The sequence below is a fragment of the Phocoena sinus genome, chromosome 10, assembly GCF_008692025.1.
Source record: "Phocoena sinus isolate mPhoSin1 chromosome 10, mPhoSin1.pri, whole genome shotgun sequence".
In the NCBI taxonomy this organism is placed as follows: domain Eukaryota; kingdom Metazoa; phylum Chordata; class Mammalia; order Artiodactyla; family Phocoenidae; genus Phocoena; species Phocoena sinus.
This window is the reverse complement of record NC_045772.1, coordinates 6,154,646-6,168,312: the sequence shown is the minus strand read 5'-3', so window position 1 is coordinate 6,168,312 and position 13,667 is coordinate 6,154,646. Positions and strand designations below refer to the sequence as shown.

Genomic DNA, 13,667 nt, shown 5'->3' with positions numbered 1-13,667 from the left:
AAGGAACTGGGGCCCTCCTCCGGAGATGGTGGCCAGGGTTGCTGTGTAGAAGGATGTTCAGGGCTCTGCCGTCAGGCGACGTAATTGCCCTCTCTGAGATCGGTGATCTCTATCGGCCCACTTTACAGATAGGAGAAACGAGGCACCGGAAGAGACGCGACCTGCCCGCAGAGCCGGCAGTGTCTGCGCGGCGGGGCGGTCACGGTGGGAAGGAGAAGCGTCCGGGAGGCGCGCTCGTGCCCGGGGGAGGCTGAGGCGCGTCTTTCTGTCAGGGCGGCCAGAGGAGGGAGCGCCCCAACCCGCTGGGCGGTCGGCAGCCGCCGCCCGGGTTTCCAGCCAAGCCGGGCGGGGCCGGGGTGGGCGGGGCCTCGCGGGCGGGTCCGGATCCGGGCCCGGCCCCCACCTCCCGTCGCGCAGTGCCCTTCCCCTAGCGAGTCGTCGTCGCCGGTGAGTGGGTTCGGGGCTTCGAAGAGGCGGCGGGAAGGGGGCCCCGCGCGGCAGCGACCCCCGACAGCGCCCGCCCGCCGGCGCGGGGCCCGAGGGGAAACTGCGGCGGGAGGTGACGGGGACCCATGGGGCGGCCGGGGGGCAGCACTAGGGACCCGGCCATTGGGTCGGCCGGCGGGAGGGGGGTGGTGACCCCCCCCGCCCCCCGGCCCTGGCCTCAGCGGTCGGCGCTCCTGCGCGGCCGGGTTCCGGCGGGATTGGGGGCGCGGAAGGGGGAACTTGGGCACCCCCGCCCCGCCGCACCCCGCTGGGCCCTCGGGTCCCGCGGGAAGCGGAGCCGCGGGAGGGACCAGGCACCCCGCCTTTCCGCCCAATCCGGTAGTTGAGCAGCCGCGGCCGGCAGAGGGCGGGAGTGGAGGAGCGGGATACCTTGAGGGTCACAAAGTGCCTGGGAGACCTCGGGCTCCTGATCCACTTGAGACACCCCATTTCTAGGGGAGGAAACCCAGGCCAGAGAAGGGGAGGTTATTTGTCCAAAGGCAGTGAAGGCCCCGCGGAGCCTTAGGACCGGGTCCCTAGATCCCCGTCAAGTGCTCAGGTGCGCTGTAACCTACACGTCCCGGTGTGGGCAGGGCATCCCCTGGGACTTGCCTGTCCCCTGCCCCTCCTGCAAAGGAGCTGGGAGCCCAGGTGGGAGGTGTCATGGTGTTCCCGGAAAACTGGGTTCACCTCTCGGTGGGTGGTGCGGAGCCAAAAGGCACAAGCAAGCCGAGGAGAGAAGGAAGGATTTATTTCTTCCAACAAGTAAGGAGAGCGCCTTCGAGCTTTCCCAAAGAAGTGTCTCCCCAAACAGCAAAACTGGGGAAGTTTTAAGCTGCATATTCATGAAGGGGCTTGAGCAGGGGAGAATTCAACATAGAATTGGGGCAGAGGTCTATAGAGTCCAAGCTTTAGTTGATTGAAGTTACGACGGGTCAGCAAAGGTCAGCTTCTTGTCCCTTAGGTTCCAGCTGATCTGGTAGCTGAGCACTTGGGGTGGGGGTAGGGAGATGTGTTTAAATTCTGCAAAACAGCTCAAAAACGTGTTTCGGGGTAACCTTTACCACTGAGACAGAACTGGGAGTCTTTACAACTGATTTATTATCTTTGCTATTGTTATTTCTCTTGCCTGATAACAGTTGTCTGTTCTTTCATTCCCTTAAGATTATTAGAGGCCTGTTCAAGGGCAAGCCCTGTGGCCAGGCTTAGATCACAAAACGGCTTAGGCCTAAAATGGCTTCTCTTGTGTCAAGAAAGCCATGAGTGGTTCTCTTCCTTGGGGGGCACTCGACCCTATCTGCTTACAGGGGGGCTTCCAGCTGTGAACACATGGCTGAGTGCCAGAGCCAGCCTTGCCGAGGCCTGTGGCCTGGCCCGGATTGGGAGCCTCTCGGGCTGGCCTGCTAGGGCACGATGGTACCTGGTACCAGCCACATGTGCAGGGTGGACGGCAGGGGCAGGGGCAGGACTCGAGCCTCCCCTAAGGATGTGTGACTGAGGGTGTCCCAAAGGGTCACGGCCAAGGAGGAGGCTGTGTACAAGGAGCACGGCCCAGAGTGCCTGGTGCACAGCAGGCCCGCGGCCCAAAGGCCAGGCTGCTTGGATGTGGGCCGAGGGCCCCAGTGTCTCTGTGGGGAGTGGCGTGGGGACCCCGACACAGGGCAGCGGGAGGCCAGGGGCCGCTCCCAGGAAGCAGTAGCTCTTGTCCACTGGTCGGGAAAGGGGCTGAGGAGAAAGGCTCTTCGGGGAGCAGGGAGACAGGCTGCTCAGCTTCCGCAGAGGGAGCCTCAGAAAGAGCCCTGGGCCTCCAAGGGAGCCTCTGAACTGGGGGGAAACTGACGCTCACCCAAGAAACTGCCCAGGGGCACGGAGCAGTGCAGCTGGGGTTCAAATGCTCGTGGTCTGATTTCAAAGCCCTGCTTCCTCCACAGTGCATACCCAGAGGAGTGTGTGCCTGGAATGTGTGTGTGTGTGTGTGTGTGTGTGTGTGTGTGTGTGTGTGTCTGCCTGGCCATGACTGAATGGTGTCCAGCTGGTTCAGCCAGAAACCAGAAACCGCTGACAGTGGATCGCTGAGCGGGGGTAGGGGAGGTGCTGACAGGGGGCGAGCGTACTTTGTGCCGTATACACTTTTGACTTTTCATTACTTCATTTCTGAATCTGTCTCTTATTTATATTTTCTTTTACTCATTTTTGATTGTGCAAACAATGCCTGAGCATGCTGTCTCAATAGTCATTCTCCGTAAAGCAGATTCCCCTTTGTCACCCCCAGCCCCCCCCACATCCCAGACCAGCTGGGTTTCCAGACCTGCTGTCTGTTACATTGGATACTTTCATAATGAAAAAGATTAACAGAGGTTATAATGAGGACGATTAGCTGTGAGTCATTTTAAAAAAAAAGGTCCCTGAGACCATCGGTGGTGGCTTGAAGGAGACATAAGGCCCAGGAGGGGCTGGGTACAGCTCGGAGGTGGGGACCAGAGAAGCGGCAAAACTGTTCTGTTTCTGAGCAGCCGTTCCTGTCACCTTCTATAGGGAGGCCTCAGAGAACAGAAAGCTCCTCCCGAGGCCCACTGCCGCCACCTCCCCTTCACAGACGGGCCGCAGAGGCCCAGGAGTGAAGCGTCGCTAGGAGAGAGATCCTGAGTCTCACCCCAGGGGCAGGGAGGATTCCGATCCCGAAACTGCTGCCCACGGGCCCAGCTGGGACCTGATGCCTCGTTGGCGCTGGGAACTTGGCCCTGGTGCTGGAGGGAGTGAGGCTGTTGGTCCTGAGAGAATCCTCTGGCGCCCAGGCAGGGGGTGGAATGGCTGAGGTGGGGTGGGAGTGGCCTGAGATGAGCCCTGGGCCCCCCCGCAGGTTTCTGGGGCAGGGCTTAAGCACCTGGTCACGATGGAGGAGGAAGCTGAAGAGGGGAGGTGACACAGCCCATCCTTGTGACTGGCTGTGTGGCCCAGAGCTGAGGCCAGCAGACTCCCAGATCAGGAGCTGGAGGGGTGTTTCAGGAGGTCTCAGAGTCACCCAGACCTGGAAAGTTCTGTGACTCCCTGTGCCTCGGTTTCCTCATCTGGAAAGTGGAGCCCACTATGGAGGCCGAGAGATGTGGAACTCGGGGCCTGAGAAGAGAAGCAGCTGGCCTCACCCCTGCGGCTGTTGTGAAGCCGCGACGACCCAGGATGAATACAGCTGGGCCCTGCACCAGGCTCCGCCCCCCACCCCTCCCGAAGGCCTTGCAAGGTCTCCTGACCCCAGGGCCTGAGCTCTCTGCTTTGCCCTTCTTGGCCTGTGTTTCAGTGGCCCCAGGCCTTGAGGGCGGGGCCTTTTGGAAGCATTTTCACCCACTGAGCGTTGGGTGACCAACCGGCTGACATTTTCTCAGCCTTGGGTCTGCGCCATGTGGCTGCTTCTTCTCCTGGAGGCATGAGTGGTCCCCAACACTGACCCCCACATCCCCTGGCTTATCTGGACCTCCCTTGAGCCTGCCCACAGCCCCATGAGGCACACAGGGCAGGTTACACCCACCTGATGTAAGGGGAAACCGAGGCCCAGAGAGGAGCTTTGGCTTGGCTTCACCAAGAAAACTGCAGGCAGGGCCAAGGTGGGCGCTTAGTCACCTTCTGACGGAAACAGATAAAGGGCAGGTGGGTGGCTTTGCGTCTCTGCCTGAGCCCTGCGCCCCCTCCTGGCCACTGGAGTGACTCTAACCCAAACCCTAACCCTAACCCCATCACGGGATGGATCTCTCTCAGGCCTGCTTGGGCCAGCTGCCCCGCCCTGCCCAGCCCAGCCCAGCCCAGCCCAGCATGACTCAGCTTGGTGGGTCCCCTAATCGGGTGATTCAAGAGCCTGGCAGTCCCCGTGAGGCCCCAGGAAGCTCCTTGCCTGAGCTGTCTCCATGTGGGGCATTTGACCTGTTTTCTGACCCTCAGGCTGGGCAGACCCTTTAATCCCCTTGGCCCAGTGGTGCATAAACACAGCAGCCTGGAAAGCTGAGCAGAAGCGTGGGCTCAGGCCTTACTCTGTCACCGCAGAGGGGAGAGCCACCACCTCTTCCTGGGTGTGTTTGTTCTGCACAGCAAGGGACCAGGGTGGTGGGCTCTCCAGCCCCGTCGGCTGGCACGCTGGGGATTTCCCGGGCACCGGCTGGGTGCCGTGGCGGGGTGACACGAGTGCCCCTGCCCACAACGCCTTGGGGAGAAGTATGGACCCAGGCTACAACGTGGGTGAGCCTTGAAAACACGCTCAGTGAGAGAAGCCGGACCCCCAAAGTCCACATAACGTGGGATCCCATTTATGTGAAATGTGTGGAAAAGGTAAATCCACAGGGACGGAAGGCAGGTGGGTGGTTGCCAGGGGCCGGGGGAGGGAGGAACGGGGAGTGAGCTGATGGGTGGGCGTCTTTGGGGGTGGAACTTGGTATAGATGGTTGCACGACATTGGGAAATGTACCAAATGCCACTGAACTGTGCACTTTAAAATGGTTCATTTTATGTTATATGACTCTCATTTCCATTAACCAAGAGCAATAAGAAATAGAAAACAAATAAATGGTCAGGAAACTCTGAGGGGCCTTGGTGGCAGATGGGTCGGGGTGGGGCTTAGGGACCGAAGCAGAGACTGTGCGTGTTAGTGTCCAAACCAGGGTCCTTCTTTTCTTTTTTTTTCTTTTTTTTTTTTTGCGGTACGCGGGCCTGTCACTGCTGTGGCCTCTCCCGTTGCGGAGCACAGGCTCCGGACGCGCAGGCTCAGCGGCCATGGCTCACGGGCCCAGCCGCTCCGCGGCATGTGAGATCTTCCCGGACCAGGGCACGAACCCGTGTCCCCTGCATCGGCTGGCGGACTCTCAACCACTGCGCCACCAGGGAAGCCCCTTCTTTTCTTTTTAATGTTTCATTTTGAACTAATTTTAGACTTGCAGTAAAGTTACAAAGGTCGTGCAGAGAGTTGCTGCGTACCCTTCACCCAGCTTCCCCTAGTGGAACCAGGAAATTCACACCATGCCGGTAACCCCGCTAACGTGCTCAGCTGGCCCAGGACCCCAACCGTCTGGGATCCCACATTGCGTTTAGCTGTTATTTGTCCTTAGTCGGTGACATTTCCCTCCGTCCTTCCTTGCCTTTCGTGACCTTGACCCTTTTCAAGAGTGCTAGAACGCAGGCCAGGTATTTGGTCGAATGTTCCTCCGTCTGGGATTGTGACGTTTTCTCATGATTGGACTGGGGTTTGTGTTTGGGGCACGAATACCAGAGCGAGTGTGTCCACTTCTGTGAACCGTGTCATGTGTCTTACACTGGTGGCATTAACCTTGGTCACCTGTAAAAGGAGCACTGCTGAGAGGGAGGGGGGCCATTCTTTTGGAACAAAGTGGGCATAAATTGGGACCTTCCTGGGAAAAGGCACAGTTCAGCCCCCGACCCCCTGGGCCTCCGTGTCCCTATCTGTGTGTGAGAGTCAGTGCGAGGTGAAGCCCTCCCACCTGCCCAGCTCAGGTCACGGTCCAGGGGAGCCCTCAGGCACTGAACACAGCTTGTTAGGGTTGCCGAAGGGCTGTCACTTGGCTGTGGATTCAACACATTTATTAAACAGGCTGAGCAGGGCTGTGCCCCATGGCGTAGGTGAGAAAGCTGGCTGAGGTGGCCTGGGCTCCCCCGAGATGACCCAGTGGTGGCTGGGTCCCAGGGCTCCACATCCACCTGGCAGCAGCACGGGACCAGTGCTCTCCTGGCCCCGGGAGAGGTGGGCCTTCATACTGTGGTGAGATCAGACCCTCGCCCCCACCCCAGGAACACTTGTGTGCACCCTGGAAACCAGAGGGCCGGGGGGTGGGGTGAGAGGGGCGGGGGAGAAGCACAGGAACCTTTACTTGTCACCAGCCAGCCCTGGGCAGTGTTCATCCTCATGGCTCATCTGTGCAGTGATCGTGGGGAATGAGCTCACTGTCCCCACTCGACAGGCGAGAAAACTGAGGCCCGGGGGGGAGGAATCAGAGTCACTAGATGGCAGAGCCGGATTCTGCTGGATGCCTGACACTCTCCGACTGTTCCTTTTGAAAGTATGCTCATTATAGACATTTCGGAAAGCAATAACAAAGCATCGTAAATCCCTCTGCTGCGTGTGGGCCTTAGACTCCCAAGCTACCCGCTTGTGGAGGGGCCCTGGGCAAACGCCCCCGCCGCTCTGCACCATGGGTCCGTCGGCAGGTGGGATAAGATGGTGTGGGTCCCTCAAAGGGTGAGGACAGAAAGACAGTGTTTGGGTCGGGCCTGTGCCCGGGCCAGGCTCACAGCCGTTCCCCAGGAGGTGTTTGTTTTATGAGGGTGATGGCTGCTAACATCTTCACGCACTTGTTACCGTTTTTAAAATGCATATCCATTTTTTGCTAAAATTGGGATAATTCTGTATCAATTTTATATTCTGCTTTCTGCACTTAATGTTATGTTGAGGACAGTTTTCACATCATTAAAGAGTCCTCCAAGCTGGACTTGGGGGTTGACCCATCCTTAACAGTCCCCGGTGTTGGGCACTGAGGTTGCTTCTGCATCTCACGGAGCTTCGTGCCGCCCCAGGCCAGCAGCTGCCCCTTCTGCCCTGGGCAGCCTTCGCCCTCCACCCGGAAGCCCCGATGGCTCCCCACTGCCTCCGGATGGGCAAGGCCTCTTCCCGGTACCTGCTGCCCCGTCTGCCTCGTGCCTCTCTCCTCCCCCGCCGCAGTCCCCTCCCGTGTCCTGGGAGAAAGTGCTCCGTGCCCTTCTAGCACCATCTTCTCTCTGATCCCGGGTCGGGGTGCCCTGTCTGAGGTCTGGGCCTCTTCCGCTCCATCCGCCGTGGGTGCCCAGCCCCCACCCCAGCAGGCCGTCCTGCAAGTTTGTTGAACATAATCCATCTGTGTGGCTTCTTATCTCCTACAGACACTCCGGCTTCTCCAACTAGAGTCAGGGCGTGTTAGCAGGAGCTCAGCCCCTTCATTTTGTGGTGGGGAAACCGAGGCCCAGTTGGGGGTGCTGATAGGCTTGGGGTCCCACAGCAGGTTAGGCAGAGCTGGCCCCCGACCCCAGCCCAGGGCCCCGCTTGCTGTCTGGCTGGACTCTCAGCCCCAATGAGCTCAGCTCCCCGGGAGCCTTGAGCACTGCTGGGCGCCTAGTAGGTCCTCGGCACAGACCTGGGGGCTGCTGGGCAAGGGGAAGTGTTTGACGAGCAGAATGGAGAGACCTGAAGATTGGGTCCCCTCTGTCCCTGCCTGGGGGGCTCCAGCCCTGGAGGTAGTGGTGACAGCATCCAGGCCTTCCTTGCCCTGAGCCCCGTCAGCCTCTCAGGGCTGCTGAGGGGCCCTCACCAGCCTTAAACTCTGTCCCTTTCCACCCACCACGTCCATGGCCCTGGGCGTCAGGGCCCAGCAGCTTTTCGACCTGGGCAGAGCCTGACCCCAGAGTGCTGTGTGACCCCAGGGAGGCTGTTTTCCCTCTCTGGAACACAGGGAAGGGGAGGTGATTTCAGGGTGGGCCCGTGGGATGATGTACAAAGAGACCCCCCTACACTGGGCTGGACCCAGGTCGGCCACGTTGATGTCCTGTTCATTTGCCGGAGGCCACAGTATGTTGGTGGGGAGCGGGTATTCGAGCCAAGCTCTGTCTGCTACCTGTTGTTGAAATGAATGACGAATGACTGAATGAGAAGTATTGGAGCGTCAGGCGCAGGGTGTGGACCGAGGCGGCCTCACAATACCGCCCGGGGAGGGAGAATTGGGCAGCCTTCTTGGTGGGGGGACCCAAACTGGCCGTGATTGAGGCAGCAGAGAGGAGGGGTCACTTGCCAGGAGACCCAAGGTCAAGGGTGAGGGTGAGAGAGCACAGGAGCCTGGCAGCTGGAGCGGGGGTGGACGTGCAGCCGACAGGGCAGCCTCATGGGTGGGGGTGGGGGTGGGGGTGGAAGCGCACTCCCTGGGGCCCTTGGGCTGGGTGGGGCTGCAGGGCGGACTCAGCACCGGCCCCCCAACCTCACACATCTTTTCTGCACCTCCTGCATGTTCCATCAATTGACTGGTTGATCCATGAGTGATGAGGGGCTGGTAACAGACCCACCCCTGGTTTGTGCACAGTAGGTCCTCAGGAAACGCCAGGGGAGGCCCCACCCCAGCTCTGGAGCATCACCGCCTCTCACCCCAGCCCTGTCTTCTCTTTCAGAACTTTCCGGAACAGCAGCTGCAGCAGCAATGGCCCCGCCCTGGGTGGCCGCCGTGGGCTTCACGCTGGTGCCCAGTCTGGGGGGCTTCCTGGGCTCCCACTATATCCGCGAGGAGAGTCTCCGCTGGTACGCCGGCCTGCAGAAGCCCTTGTGGCACCCGCCCCGCTGGACGCTGGCTCCCATCTGGGGCACGCTGTACTCGGCCATGGGGTAGGTGGGCATGGGTGCTGGCCTGGCAGCTGGGCCTGTCCACCTGCCGGGGCAGGCAGGGCAGGGCGAGGCCCAGGCCCAAGGGCAGAGCTTCTCCTCCAGAGTGGGAACTGTGCAGGTGTTCCCGGGGCAGCGGGCACCACTTCCTGGCCTCGTTTGGCAAGTGAGGGTGGAGAAAACTATGGGGCCTGTTGGTTGCACAACTGAACTTTTTCCTCTGGGGCCTCCTGGGAGGGGCGGGCAACCCCGTACTGGCATTCTGGCTGTTTTCACAACAGCCGGGTGAGGCCGGCTCAGTGTGCAAAGTTCAGACGTGGGCATGTGGATGCTTCCAAGGTCGGTAGCAGTAAGAACAGCAGTAATAGTAGCCATTTGTCGAGCACCTGCCTGGTGACAGGCTTTGTCTCGGTTAATTTTCATGACCCCCCCATTTGACAAGGGACCTCCCACAGACACAGGGCTTTGGAGTCGGGACCCTACAGGATTTCCTGGACTAGACCCAGGAACTGCCACCAGGCAAAGCAGGACTGGATGGGGGAGTGCCCCCCCCCCACGCCACCCCCCGGTGGCTCCAGTGGGAACCGCACCCAGGAGACTGGTCTGCTTCCCACCCTTCTCTGGAAAGTTCCCTGCATACTGGTTCTGTCCCAGCCCAGTGCAGGGTGGGGCTGCAGAGGGCAGGTAGCAGAGACCAGGCTGACGCCCCAGGGTTCTTTTTTTTTTTAATTTAAAACACTTTTATTTATTTATTTATTTAGGGCTGCGTTGCTGCGCGCGCGGGCTTTCTCTAGTTGTGGCAAGCGGGGGCTACTCTCCTTTACGGGGCGCGGGCTTCTCATTGCGGTGGCTTCTCTTGTGGAGCACGGGCGCTGGGCGCGCGGGCGTCAGTAGTTGTGGCTCACAAGCTCAGTTGCTCTGTGGCATGTGGGATCTTCCCGGACCAGGGATTGAACCCATGTCCCCAGCATTGGCAGGCAGACTCTTAACCACTGGGCCACCAGGGAAGTCCGCCCCAGGGTTCTGATGGGAGTAAGATAGTCCTGGAAACCTGGGTGTCACCTGGGCCACACCCTCTGCCAGCCCCAGGCCCTCCTGCATCCTGCTTTCTCCTCCCCGTCCCGGCCCAGGCACCACTGTTTCTGCCTTAACTTGCTCCAGCCTCCAGGCCTCCCACCACCATCAACATCCTGATGGAGCATAAATCTGGCACCTCTCTTGTGGAACCCCGTGGAAACTCCCTGTGGTCCAGATAAGGTCCAACCCCTCACAGAATAAAAAGCCCAGGCTCTGGCCTCAGACCACCCGGGTTCAAATGCTGACTCACCTACTGATCGCCTGCCACGAGCCCTTAGCGCTTTGACTGTCTGTGCCACAGTTTCTGCACCTGTAACATGGGAGTGGTAGTACTGCCCATCTCATGACGTTATCACGAGAATGAATGAGCTAATGCTCGGAAAGAGCGGTGCCTGCGTGTGTAAATGCTGGAGGGCATTAGCTATTATTATTGGTGGTGTTATTGTTGTCCTTGTGGCCCTAAGAGCCCCATGACCAGGCCCTCTTCTGCTTCACCTCCCCAGTGCCCCCCAGACTTCACCAGTAACATAGGCTCACTCAGGGGTCTCGTGCATGCCTCTAAGCCTTTGCATATCCTCGTTGCCTCCCCCTGGCAAACTCATACTCATCCTCTAAGGCCCAGCCCAAAAGTCCCATCCTGTTTACTTGCATGCCTTATGTGCTTCCCCCTTTACAGCACTGATGAAGATAATAATGTCAAATATTTATTGAGTGTCCCATGTGCCAGGTACTGCCCTAGGCACTGCCAGTGTATTAAGTAGAATCTCCACAGCAACCCCATGAGAAACAAAGGCCCAGAGAGGTTAAGCAACTTCCCTGAGGCCACACAGCAGTCGGTGGCAGGGCATGGCTGAGCCATCAGAGTGTGGTCCCAGAGGTGAGCTTGGCTTCCGGCCCTGCAGGGAGGCTCCTGGCCTCTTGCCTGTTGGTGCCCTGACCGGCAGCCTCTCTTTCAGGTATGGCTCCTACATGATCTGGAAAGAGCTGGGGGGCTTCTCGAAGGAGGCTGTGGTTCCCCTGGGCCTCTACGCTGGGCAGCTGGCTCTGAACTGGGCATGGCCCCCCCTCTTCTTCGGTGCCCGACAAATGGGTTGGGTGAGTGTGACCTTGGCTTGTCTCCCTGGTCCCTGGAGACGGCCCCTCCCTTGGGGGACATGGGGCATCATATCCCAGACCCCCAGGGTCAGGGTCTAAAGGCGGGGGCAGGGGAGGCACTTGGCTCCTGGTTCACGTCTTCTCAGAAGCTCTTAGGGTACCAGGGCCCCTCAGCTGCTCTTCTTCCAATGCAGGAAACCTTGTGGGGCTCTGATGGGCTTAGGGGCCGTTGGTATAGGAGAACCCACATTACACCTGGTGCTGTGCACCCCACACATGGCATAGTCAGGGAAGGGCGATTGTTCCCATTTTACAGATGAGGAAACTGAGGCAGAAAATGGGGGAGGGGCTTGACCAGGTCACTGAGAGGCGGATGGAGAGTTCCCTCAGGCGTAGTGGTAGTGGGCAGCTGGGACACACAGCCCCATGGGTACGTGGAGCCTCAGGCCTCCCTGTCATCCCTCTGTGTCTGTGCAGGCCCTGGTGGACCTCCTGCTGATGGGTGGAGTGGCGGCAGCCACGGCCGTGGTCTGGCACCAGGTGAGCCCACCGGCCGCCTGCCTGCTCTACCCGTACCTGGCCTGGCTGGCCTTTGCGGCCACGCTCAACTACTGCGTCTGGCGGGACAACCAGGACCACAGCCGTGGCCGTCGGCTCTCGGAATGAAGGCGCCCCGCCCTCCGAGGACTGCAGCCGCTGCGGGTCAGGCGTTGCTGGTGGTGGTGGCCCCTGGGCTCTCCTGGCTGCCAGGCTGCCTGTGTGTCCAGTCTCAGCCCAGGGGTCACCAGCAGTTTCAGAGGTGCTCCAGGCCGAGCCCCCACCCCAGAAACAGAGTCCTGTGCTTTCTGCACTGCTCGAAGCTCGCTGTCAGAATGTGGAATTTTATAAGCCAAATAAAGTTTTTTAACCTCCTGGCAGTGGCCTTTTTACTTGGGTGGGACCCTTGGCCGTGGGGAGGGTGAGGGGCTCGTCCTCTTGATGGATGCGTCTGAGTTGTATCATCCAGATGATGTTGGGCCCGGCCGGGGCTTCGCCACAATTCTCGGGACCCTTCCAAGAGCCGAGGTGGCCCGTCCAGGGTGGAGCAGCAGACACTGGCATAGCTGCAGCTGAGGGAGGAGGCCCTGCCCACCTCCTTCACGTCCAGGAAGCCCAACCCAGCCACTTGAAGGGCACAGGCTCACAGCCTGCCTGGTCCAATGCCTGACTCTGCTCGGGTGCCAAGCGTGGTCCTCTGCTGGCCTCAGCCAGGATGGGGCTGGGCCCAGAGCAGGGGACGCCGACCAACCTGTCCCTGGGGTGCTGGGACTCATGCCAGCCTCACCCCGTCAGGGACAGCCTCGCAAACACTCCATCTGGGAGGCGAGGTCAGAGGCAGTATTGGCCATGCCCCAACCCAGCAGACAGCTCCTCCCCGGCCCAGGTCCACCCAGATTTGGAGGTGTCACCCCCGGCTTCGAATTGGGGGACCCATGACCTGTGCGGGCAGCTGTTGGGAGTGGGGCCGGGCAGAGCCTCTTACCCAGGCTGCTGCTGGAGCGCCAACTCCTCGCCCTCTGAGTTCCTACAACCCGTGCTGCGGCTGGCAGCAGACTCCTAGGACCAGGGCTGGTCCAAGCTACTGGCCTTTTTGTTGCGTGTCTGTTTTGGTTTCGGTCATTGAATAAGCTAATTCAAATTAAGTAAAAATAAAATTTCCGTATTTAGAGCTCACACTCATTTTGGCAGCCAGTGGCTTTTGCCGCTCCTCCCTCTCACCTTGCCTCTTCTGTCCTCACATCCGGACGTGACCGAACAGTATGGAACGCTCCAGGAGATGGGCAGACAGCTGACTGCATTCTTCTGAGAGAAGGGGCAGCTCTTTCAGTGGCTGTCACTTCGCCCTCACTCAACTCTGGTGGAATTTCACGTCCCACAGACTGTGCTCAGGAATCCAGCAGCTTGGTAGCCACGAGCACTTAGCTGAGCCCTCGGCCAGCTCCCCAGTTCTTTTTTTAAAAAAATTTATTTATGTATGTATTTTTGGCTGTGCTGGGTCTTAGTTGTGGCATGCGGGATCTTCACCGCAGCATTCGGGATCTAGTTCCCCAACCAGGGATCGAACCCAGGCCCCCTGCATTGGGAGTGCAGAGCCTTACCCACTGGACCACCCGGGAAGTCCCTCCCCAGTTCTTCTGATGCTCATTGGAGCAGAAGGGTCAGATAGGTGACTCTGCACATCCTTTTCACTAATTTATTTCTAAAGTTCTCCAAGACGGTCAGGGGTGCTCCTTGGAGCATCGTGGGCACCCGTGTGCCTGCCAGACTTAGCACATTGAATGTACCTGAGGCTTCTGGAATCTTCTCAGTGGTGCTCACGCAGAGCCCTTTTTTCCATTCCGTACATTCGTGGGTTTGTTCATCTCTAGCAACATCCCACATCCTTTCTACCGGCCACAAAAACACACACGGCCATAGAAATACCCGGGAAAACGGGCAAGAGGAGGGTGCGTTCTGCTGTTTTGTTTGCTACTTTCTCACGATGCTCTCCCCGTGCTTCTCGATTAGATGGCATTTCTGAGCTGTCGCCACCCACGAGGGGCTTCAGGGTTCTGACAGTCTCTGTGTCGGTTTAATGGGA

At 59.3% G+C, this 13,667-nt stretch overlaps 1 protein-coding gene across 3 annotated transcripts; it reads left to right on the top strand.

Annotated features, from left to right (window-relative positions):
- The first annotated feature begins 309 nt into the window (after positions 1 to 309).
- Positions 310 to 11,961, top strand: TSPO (translocator protein). Of its 3 annotated transcripts, none has more exons than XM_032646615.1 (4): positions 310 to 447; positions 8,668 to 8,878; positions 10,909 to 11,047; positions 11,525 to 11,961. In XM_032646615.1, exons 2-4 carry the CDS (start codon positions 8,697 to 8,699, stop codon positions 11,711 to 11,713), a joined length of 510 nt encoding a protein of 169 aa, XP_032502506.1. In that variant the 5' UTR covers positions 310 to 447; positions 8,668 to 8,696; the 3' UTR covers positions 11,714 to 11,961. The 3 variants fall into 3 exon arrangements, with proteins under 3 accessions (XP_032502506.1, XP_032502508.1, XP_032502505.1); XM_032646617.1 differs by lacking the exon at positions 310 to 447 and adding an exon at positions 456 to 559; XM_032646614.1 differs by lacking the exon at positions 310 to 447 and adding an exon at positions 4,411 to 4,800.
- The last annotated feature ends 1,706 nt before the right edge of the window (positions 11,962 to 13,667 follow it).